This window comes from Populus nigra, chromosome 2 (genome assembly GCF_951802175.1).
Source record: "Populus nigra chromosome 2, ddPopNigr1.1, whole genome shotgun sequence".
NCBI classification, from domain to species: Eukaryota; Viridiplantae; Streptophyta; class Magnoliopsida; order Malpighiales; family Salicaceae; genus Populus; species Populus nigra.
The window spans coordinates 48,353,490-48,364,107 of record NC_084853.1 but is presented as its reverse complement, the minus strand read 5'-3'; the positions used below and the strand labels follow the sequence as shown (position 1 = coordinate 48,364,107).

The following is a 10,618-nucleotide window of genomic DNA, read 5'->3' as shown; positions in this document are numbered from 1 at the left end:
AATATTGTATGATCACATAATCAGAAAGCATATATAATTGCCTGCCCTTAAATTCTAATTGAATGAATTTTCACCGATTTCATCGGATTTGTCCAATTTCTCAGATCATTAAGTTTATGAATGAATCTGTTCGACTAGAACCCATTCGAGAATTTCAAGGAAGGCACATTTTGATGCAATGCATATAGTATAATTTATTTTTATCGATAAAAAAATTATCTTAATTTAATAACAGACTCATTTTATCTTATATTTATTTTTTATTAAATAAATAAAGATAATAAAATTCAAATTTATAATTATTTTGTCATTAAAACTCTAATATTATGTTAAAAAATCAATTCAACTCAATATTTTAAATTTTTAAATAAAATCTAAAATATAATTTATATTATTCTCTAACAAACAATATATATTTTAAACAAATAGAGTCCTGATTCTTCTGGAACATTGTTTGATCTCCCTCTTAATTTTGTTATAGATTAGGAGAAGCTACCACCTCTTAGTTCTGTTAACAAGCTCTCCTGCAAAGTCCCAGTATCGAACTCACTAGTCCTCTTTGATTTGATGCACCATCACAACAGGGTGCGTGCGTGGTCATGGAAGGTTTTCAAGTCAATGATGGCACTCGTAACGATAGTCTGTCTCGTCAAAAATCTCCTCCTGCGTGCAGAAAAGATTAGCAGGGTTATAAATCTTTGAATGAACTGAAAATTAAGTCGGCAGGCAAGAAGAAAACAACAAAATCACGTACTTGTAGTATCTCTTCAATGACATCTTCGAGTGTTATTATGCCAACAGCCTCCCCTTGGGTAAGCACCGGGAGTGGGTTGTCATCAATGTGCAGGACTTCAGAGTGGACTCCATTTGACCATCTCTTGCTCTTGTAGGCTTCCCTCTCGAACTTTTCTTCACTAGACAAACTACTCTTCGATTTCTTGATCCCTTTGTTCTTCAAACATATCTTCGGTGGGTGCCTTTCACCATCAATGTCGACCCTCACGTCTCTCACTGTATTATACATGATGCATTTGTTAGGGAATAGAAACAAAAGAATAGCAAGCTAACAAGTCAGTGTCTACCATGAGTTGCATTTTCACCAGCTAATTGCTTAGCGTCACTGCCCTCTCTTATGACCACAGCCATATGGCTATGACCTTTCTGAAACTCATTTAGTATGTCATATAGAGGCATTGACTCTGAAACCCTGGCACATAAAACATATTAACAACATTAGTTTCTTCATATCGTGTACCTTTGATGTATTGAATAATTCTTTTGAACCACCTGTAACAGAGCTTTCGGTATAGGAATAATGGACTACCTGGGGATTTTGCGAATAGTGACATTCTTCACAGGAACCTCATCTTCTGGATGGACAGTTAATAAGTTTTTTACCTACCATTTGTTTAGAAAGAGTGAATTATGAGTTGCACAACGAAAACAAAGAACTACTGAGAGCTTCGAATTCTAATGCCTAGACAACCTTAGTTTTTTTTGGCAAAATTGTGCCATAATATAACCAATAATGCATCCAAGAAAATGCATGTTAAGGGCTCTGCTGATTAAGACATGCAAAATGAAGTAGGCTAAGGCCATGTTTGTTTCTCAAAATTTATTTTTCGGGAAACCACTTTCCAAACTTTCCTGTGTTTGTTTGCCATTAGGAAAGTTGGTCAACGGAAAACACTTTCTGGTCAACGGAAACACTTTTCGGTCAACGGAAAACACTTTCCAGTCAAAGAAAAATTTGATTTGATTTCTAGGAAAGTGTTTTCCCTTTTAGCTGTGTTTGTTTTCCGAAAAGTGGTTTCCGGGAAACCACTTTCCAAACTTTCTTGTGTTTGTTTGCTATTGGAAAAGTTGGTCAACGGAAAACACTTTCCAGTCAAAGGAAAATTTGGCTTGGTTTTCAGGAAAGTGTTTTCCTGAAAAATTTGGGCGGAAAACACTTTCTGGAAGCTGTGAAAAATTTAGAAATGTCATTATTTGCTAATTATATCAAATTTGATCCTCAAACTTTTGATTGTTATATATAATTTGTTTTGAATATTTATTTTTCAATTTCATCTCTTAAAATTTAATTTTTATATTAAATTTGGTCCTTATTTTTATAATTGCTATTTGCTTTTTTCTTATCATTTTTTTATTGAAATTTTTTATCTATCAAATTTGGTCCTTATTCTTTTGATTTTTACTTATTTTATTTGAAATAATTTATAAAATGTTAATTATTATTATTTTAATTTCTTGACCTTTCATTTTTTTTTAATTTTTTAGATTTGATCTCTATTATTTTGATTATTATTTATTTTATTTGAGATAATTTATGAAATTATATTTTTTTTCAATTTCATTCTCATTCAACTTTTTAATTTGTAAGATTTGTTCCTCATTATTTTAATAAACTTGAAAAAATAAAACATTAATAAGTTATTTTCCAGCTCATTTTCCATAACATAACCAAACACTGGAAAGTGTTTTCCAACTTATTTTCCATTACACTACCAAACATCGAAAAATACTTTCCCGGAATTCACTTTCCCCGGAATTCACTTTCCCCGGAATTCACTTTTCAAAAGAAAACTACTTTCCTGCAAATAAACGGGGCCTAAGTAAATAATGCATGTATAATGTTGAGATGTGTATATATTTATAGCACATAGATATTGTACATGCAAAAATCACATAATTAGCTTTAGGTAGGAGACATTAAGGTAGTGTTTGGTTGTTGTCTCGAGATAAAAAAAATAAAAACTGGAACATTTCGATTTGAAAAGACAGGAATTCACTAATAAACTGTAGCCTAACTACTAGCTAGTATAAAGATGATGCACTAGTACTCTCAAGATATTATGCCAAATTAACTTATGAAGAAATTACCAATACAAGTCCAATAATGTTTCTTGGTTGCTCATGATAGACTGGCACTCTGCTATGCCCCTGCTCCAAAATTAACCTCATCAGAGCCCTGCACGTTAACGCTTCAATAAAATCACATGTCGTTGGCAAGAAACCAATTCTTCATAATGCTTTAGTTTTACAAAAATTCATCATACCTATCAAATTTAGCATTTATATCAACAGAAAACGTTTCTGATATGGGAGTCATTGCATCCCTTGCGGTTTTCCCTGTGAGTTGAAGCGCCCCTGCAATGATCGTTGTTTCGTCGCGAGTTAGCTCTCCTCCTTTCCCAGCCTGCATATCATCAGCAAGAAGAATGGATAGGAATACTTTTTCCATGATTTCTTCTGAAGATATCGAGAAAAAGGAATACTTTGATGTTGATGAACATGATTATACATACCTCATTGCCATGAAAGTCAACAAGCGTCTCCAGCTCAGATCGGCGGAAAAGAGACATGTCTCCTTTCCCGAGCAAATAGTCCAGTAGCTGGAGAAATATTCACAGAAGTGAGTGAGGACCCTCATGCAATCAAACCTTATATGAAGTGAACTCTCTCGTTTCTAGTTTAGAAGGTTGAGTACCAAGGTAAGAAAGAAAATAATTTTCTTGGAAAGTCTACAATTTTCACCTTGCTTATTGGATATGCAATAGGAAAGCAAATCATGACGAGAACTTGGACAACTGGAGCCAACGCTGCACCGATTGCCAAACCATAGCGAGAACAAATAGCTTGGGGTATAATCTGTGTATAAAAATAAGAGAAAGTTTACATAAGAAGGGTTACAAATGATTTCTGTGCATGGAAGCTATATAGTTTAGCCTTGGCTGCCATTTCCTTCAAGAACACCAATTGAAATATATGGTTGTATCTAAAGCAATAAAGCTATCAACTCTGTGAGACATCCAAGGGTGGTCTCAGCTACACTTTGAAGCAAGGTCCCGTGTGGCTCAAAATTCTCAATAATATAGCCACAAATTGACTGCAGTATATCCATCTATACAGACTCAAGATTCTGGTGTGATTGTTGGAGATCAGACACATGCACACAAAACCTAGTTAGGGCCAAGATACGAAACTAACCTCACCAAAGAACAGTATCAAGGTCACTGAGATAAGAATGGCACCCCAAGCTGATACCAAACTATCCAAAAATACAGGGAGTGCCTGCAAGACCAACCGGTTAAGAGATCATAAAACTTTGACCATGCAGGATGTTTAAAGAAATTAGTGTTTGACAGCACTGTTGTTGATCATTACCTCCATTGCAGCAGCATTGCAGATTAGTAAGGTACAAAGCAACAGATGCTGTCTCTTAACAACCGGCAATATTTTTACTGTTACAGAAAAATCAGCAGCAAACAATTGTAACAATCAAGCAACAACTTCCATAATGGATATCGATTAACCAAACAAAAAAGTATCACACAAATATCTGTTTAATGTGATCTTTCTAGTTGCTATCTTTTTTTATCTTAAACAGGAGCACTCTTCAATTTCTTCACTATTACAGAAATATATCCAAATGTGAGGATGGATCTAGTCTTATTTTGAGCTAGCCAAAATGAATCATTGTAGTATAAAACTCAAAAGCTTTCCCTAAAAGCTAATCAATCTAGCTAATAATAACCTTGATAAGGAAATTAAGATTTATTTATCTTAAAAATAGATAATTAAAAAATTGTTATGCTGCACTCGAACTCGAACCGAGATGCTCTTCAGACACGAACTCTCGCAGCTCTGAAAGACAGGCAGGAGTTGAAAAACTAAATCTACAATGAATGGACTGAAGAACTAAGACTTTCCTCCTTTTAATGTAATTATTCCTACCCTTTGTCCTTAAAGAGATGCAAAGTCACAATGCATAGAACAAGCTAAGCATTAAAATAAATAAATTAATTGTAAGTAAATTAATCACTATACAATCATATGAAACAAAAAAAAAATATAATTACTTGCATGTTTACGATCATTAGGCGTTCCAGACTTGGCGAGAACCTCAAGATCAACAAGGCTCATAGACATGAGTCCTAACGTAAGTCCAGACATCATCCCAGCAAACAATACTAGAAAAGCCACAACTGCGACCCGACTCCAGAACCCAGCTCCACAGCATCTATACTCAAACCCCATTCGATGTCAAATTTCTCTCCTTTCTTTTATTATTTGCACACTCCTCTTTGGTTAATATTAGTATATGAGTATCCACATGTGTACCAATTTATGACGAGGTGATTTGTGAAAAAAGTTTGAGCTACTTCTCGGAGAAGACTAGAATAAAATCAGATTCTGAAGCTTAGTGGAACTCCAAGTTGAAAAATCGGGAACATTGGAACATTGCCTCTCTGTAACTAAATAATTGCTTTTCTATGAACAAATTATCAATAAATTAGTGTGAAAAGAAAGTGAAGGGAAAAGGAGTAAGAGCTAGCTGGCTGTTGAATGTTGGGGCCTTGATATGGACCGTCATCATCCAATATTTGCCCCCCAAAAAATCATGGAAAAAATTTAAAAATAAAAAAAGAGAGAGGAAAGGAAAAAAGAAAAATGCCAAATAAGAGGCTTGGATAGAGGGCCAAGCCTATGCTTGTTTTTCTGGGCCATACAATCAAGCTTGCCTTTCCAAAAAATTGGAAAAGGTCCAATAATCAACATCTTTGTAGTTTGTCCTGCCTAGTTAAGTTTCCCAATGTTGATCCTGTGTAGTTGGCCGGAAGAACAAACGGATTTTTAGGTTTTCTTTGGTATTGTTTGAAAATTTTTAATTTTTATTTTTTAAAATTTTAAATTATATTTTTAGTTTTTGAATTTTTTTGATTTGCTCATATCACAAATAAATTTTAAAAATTAAAAAAATATATTATTTTAATATATTTCCAAACAAAAAAAACTTTAAAAAACAATATCTACTACACTATCTAACATGTTTTTAATAAAAAATAATCTTTTTTTAAGGTTTTTTTTATCATCTTATTGAAAACTAGTTAGAAAAAAAAATCCAATAATTAAGAAAACCGTAGTTAATTAGACCAGACTATATGATAAATTTTCATGGAGTAGAAATAGTAACTTCGATGACTGGTTTTTTCTAGTCATGTAAATATTCCCCTTAGTTAAAAATCGTAGGATCAATATTTGTTTTTTAAATAATTCATCTTAAAAAAATGGAGCAACACTATTTTATAAATCATTTTCTCCATGATCGTTTAAACGCCGGCTTCAACAAGGACAAAATAATTTCTTTATACTAAGGGAATTTTGCAAATATTTCTATATTCTACTCAAAAGTATAGTTAAATATGCTTTTTTGTTTGTTCAGAATTGATTTTTGATGTTTTTATATATTAGGCATCAAAATATATATTTAGTTTATATTTTTATATAAAAGAAAAATAAATGATCAATTAATGTATGCCATCGTATCCTGTGTGCTTGCCTTCGTTTACTATTTTTACTGGATGCGAAAACAAAAATTAACCAATAAAAAAAAAGAGAAGAGAGATATATTAAAAAATAATATAAATTATATTTTTAAAATTTTAAAATTAAAATATTAGTTTGTGATGATTTTTTAATATAATATCATATTCTTGATAATTAAGAGATTATAAATTCAAATCTCATTATTTCTATAAAAATTAAATACAAAATAGTATAGATATTAATAAGTTTCAAACTCAAAAAGTTTTCAATTAAAAAAATATATTAAAAAATAATATAAATTATATTTTGAGATCTCATCTAATAATTTAACTATTTTTAATTTAAAATTTTAAAGTGAGATAATTATTTACATAATATATTTTAAGCAAGCTGCTGCTGACTTCTGAAAACTGAAAAAACATATAACGTTTCAAGGGGGGGAATTTGACACTATCTTTATTGAGAGAAGAGGGAAAGATGTACACAAGAAAAAAAAGGTCTGGCCTCTGCAAATATAGCATCACCACACATTCTTGCCAACATAATAGTATCAAAGTGGTGTGTGCGAGGAAGAGATTCAGATTCCTGCTGTCGACTGCTCAGTGCTCCACTATCTTACGAGAACAAGGCAAGTAGGAAACACAGCTAAATCGGTTGTCATGAATTAAAGAGAGAGCTGTTGAAATGCTGACAAGCCACATGAGAATAATAGCTCTAACAGAGAGTTTGGAATCTTTGGTTATCTACTATTCTAATCAATTCTAATGCACACTTTGAACACAATGAAGGAAATGGTTGTTTTACTAATCTGATCTATTCCTATATGATGGAAAATTTATGTATCTTTAACATAACTCCAAAATTGTTGTTGAGTTTTTGAGTTGAGGTTGTTAGTTGATGCTGTGCCCACTAAGGTCTTAATATTACCAGCTGCTGATCTTCCTTGAAGTGAAAGAACTGAAAGTTCAGCTAACTATCATTCACCAATAATCCCCACAAGAGCACCGCCCATCCTCAAAGCAATGAAATCTATAGGCATCCCTTACAGTAATTTTTCGACGAGCAATAGCCGACATAAATTTGATTGCATTGTGGCAATCCCCACATATCCTCAGGTTTTTCACCACAAGTAAAGGCTCCCCATGTTTTGTAAAAAGAAGTCCGAATGCAACTGCTAGCTTCTCGCTATGATGCGCTAACATAATCTCTTTCTCTTGTTCCCCTGTTTCATCGTCTTTAACAAAAGCCCATCTCACATCTGGCACATACCCAGCTCTCTTCATCTTGACAAACATCTCATCCAAGTACATGTGAATTTCCTTTATCCTTGGATGCGAATTATCTTCAGCCACAAACACATGCACCCTTTTGTTTAATTCAATCCAACTACAGCCTGGTTTCTTCCTTATGCCTCTATCTCGCATAAGCTTTCTAATTCTTGCTGCCTCTTCCCATTTTCTGGCACCGGAATACATACTTGCAAGCATGACATAGGGTACAGCATTTGTAGGTTCCAGCTGCAAAAACTGGTTTGCTGCCTTCTCAGCTAGCTCCATATTTCCATATTTCCTACAAGCACCAAGTAGTGCAGCCCAAGCTGCAGATCCAGGGCTAAAGGGCATGGTGTCAATCAGCCTCTCAGCTTCACTCAACTTGCCAGCTCGACCCAAAAGATCAATCATGCATGAATAATGTTCTGCTTCAGGTTCGATCCCAAATATATCTTTCATCATATTAAAATACTTCTCGCCCTCCTCTACTCTTCCAGTGTGTGCACAAGCAGAAAGGATAGAAACCAAGGTTATACTTGTAGGGGCAATACCAGCTGCAAGCATCTGTTCGAAAAGGTTTAGTGATTCAGTTCCAATCCCATGTTGAGCATAGCCTGCAATAATGGAATTTAATGTCACAGTGTTATGTTCGGGCATCCTATGAAATAATTTTCTTGCATCTTGAAGGTTTCCACACTTTGAATACATTGCCACAAGTGCATTATTTACTGAAATTTGATTTGAAGGGATCTCAGATTTCAATGCTAATGCATGGAACTGTTTTCCCTGAGAAGGAGATGACAAATTAGAGCACGCGCTAATTACACACACAAAGCTACAATCATCTGGCCAATAACCTGCACGCTGCATCTGTCTAAAACATTCAAGAGCCTCCACAGATAGCTCCTTATTCTGTGCATATCCAGAAATCATTGTATTCCAAACAACCAAGTCTGGTCCACAAATCTCTTCAAATACTTTCCTTGATTCTGACATGCCAGCTCCACACTTTGCATACATGTCAATCAAACCGCTTCCTACATGACGATTTTTATTAAACCCAGTTTTGATCGACTGAGCATGGAACTGAAGCCCCCCGGACAAATCCTCCACACATGAAAAAGTCGTTAAGACACTCGCTAGAGTAAACATATCAATTTCAAAACCCCTATGAACCATATCTCGATACAATGCTAAAGCATTAAGCCCCCTTTTATGCTGCCCATATGCCACAATCATAGAGTTCCAAGAAACCTCATCTCTAACTTCCTCTCCCATCCCATTAAACACCATTTCTGCCTCCTCCAAAATCCCATTTTTACTATAATAAGTAAGCAGAGAATTTTTCACAGAAACATAGGAATCGAAACCAGACGAAAAGGCCAGAGAATGCAACTGTCTAATCAAACCAACATGATTGCAGCAAGCAGTGATCACTCCAGAAAAAGTGAATCCATCCATGACAAGACCCATCTCTCTCATTTCCCTAAACAAACTTAACGCGGATAAAGTATCCCCACGATCCGCGTAAGAATTGATGAGTGTGTTAAAAGAAACAAGGTCTGGTTGGGGTATTTGATCAAACAAGTGGTGTGCAACATGAATGAGTGATTCTTTTGCATAAGCGGCAATGAGAGCATTAAAAGAGAAGACATTTGGTTCATGGGTTTGGTTAAAAGCATGGTGAGCAGTGGTTAGGAGGTTGCATTTGGAGTAAAGGAGGATGAAGTGGTTGGAGAGATAGGTTGATGAAGGTACTAGAGATTTGAGGTAGATAGTATGGAGGGATTTTCCTGTTAAGAGGTCTTTGTTGGCTATGCATGATTTCAAAATTTGGCGAAAGCTTTGCAGGGTCCATGAGAACTGGGTCATCTGAAGTCTAAAACTTCTCAAAAGCTCTGGACAATTGCCCCTTCCTCAATGGTTTAACGCCCTTCCATAACTCGAGCACTAACTCGGGCTGCGGGTTGTTGTTATCTGTGATTCCAGTCATTTTCTCAAAATCTTATTATTGCACAAGAACATATGGTCAATGCTTAGTCACGAGGACAACACAGAATTTCACAGCTCAATTGCTATTAAAAATGTCTAGGAGATTACCCAAAGGATATGTTGAAAGTTTTGTAACTTTCTTTTATACCAGTTTTTTCGAACAAAAGCTAACGTTAAGTTGCACTGTTACACTTGCATGGAGTTATGAGTTACAACTCCTTTCTTGTATTGGGCTACATGGACCTTGGATCAGGCCTACCCATCATGAACGGATCAATCTTAATCCAAATCCAACATTTTCCACTTGGACAGGATGTTCCCATGAGCCCACATGTATTTTGATAGTTGTTATAACGTCAGTATCTATCAGGTAATGTTTGTATGTGGCAGCAGTAGAGGAAATATATTTTTTATTTTAAAAATATAAAAATTTACTTAAAAATTATTCAAGAGACATGTTTATTTTATATCTCTATTTTTATTTTATTAACCAAACCTTTTTTTTACTGTTTTTGTCATTTTTATCCTAAAACAATAATCAAATGCTACCGTAAAGATGTAGAATATTTTATTTTATTTTATTTATGTTTCATTGTATCCCATATATTTTTAATTATAATTATATTGGATTAAACGACCTAATCCCTTAAGGTTATATTGAATAATTTAATATAAATTGTCTTTTTTCACCCGCTCAAGTTCCAAACTGTCAAATCTATTAGTTCCCTGACACATCTTCTAAGCTATGTATCTTCCTTCTTGTTATCAGAAGCATACAAAAATATAAATATTAATCCATCAATTCAAGACATATTACAAGGAATTTAAAAGTTACTAAGGCTATTTTCATATTTTAGTCTCAAAAGAAACTCACTCAATAAAAATAAATGGATTGATCTTCATTTTCTTTATTGGTAGACTAAAGTACACAGTGGAGATTACATGTTTCAATGATGACTTTACTATTTAGAAGAAATATACATATCATTTTTAGCAGTGTCTGTTTGAAAACGCTGCAACAATGT

At 34.1% G+C, this 10,618-nt stretch overlaps 2 protein-coding genes across 3 annotated transcripts; both read right to left on the bottom strand.

Moving 5' to 3' along the window:
- Window positions 1-341: 341 nt before the first annotated feature.
- Window positions 342-5,123, bottom strand: LOC133682158 (DUF21 domain-containing protein At2g14520-like). 2 transcript variants are annotated; one of them, XM_062105428.1, is made up of 11 exons: window positions 4,863-5,123; window positions 4,168-4,244; window positions 3,991-4,074; window positions 3,538-3,651; window positions 3,309-3,395; window positions 3,060-3,199; window positions 2,884-2,971; window positions 1,325-1,398; window positions 1,101-1,207; window positions 755-1,011; window positions 342-663 (listed from the first exon to the last, which is right to left on the bottom strand). In XM_062105428.1, the coding sequence occupies exons 1-11, from the start codon at window positions 5,038-5,040 to the stop codon at window positions 616-618; spliced, it is 1,254 nt and encodes a 417-aa protein (XP_061961412.1). In that variant the 5' UTR covers window positions 5,041-5,123; the 3' UTR covers window positions 342-615. The 2 variants fall into 2 exon arrangements, with proteins under 2 accessions (XP_061961412.1, XP_061961411.1); XM_062105427.1 differs by having other exon boundaries at window positions 1,083-1,207; window positions 4,863-5,120.
- Window positions 5,124-6,758: 1,635 nt separating this feature from the next.
- On the bottom strand, window positions 6,759-9,770 carry LOC133682148 (pentatricopeptide repeat-containing protein At3g49710). The gene has a single exon (XM_062105411.1). It carries the CDS (start codon window positions 9,471-9,473, stop codon window positions 7,311-7,313), a length of 2,163 nt encoding a protein of 720 aa, XP_061961395.1. The 5' UTR covers window positions 9,474-9,770; the 3' UTR covers window positions 6,759-7,310.
- Between the last annotated feature and the right edge of the window lie 848 nt (window positions 9,771-10,618).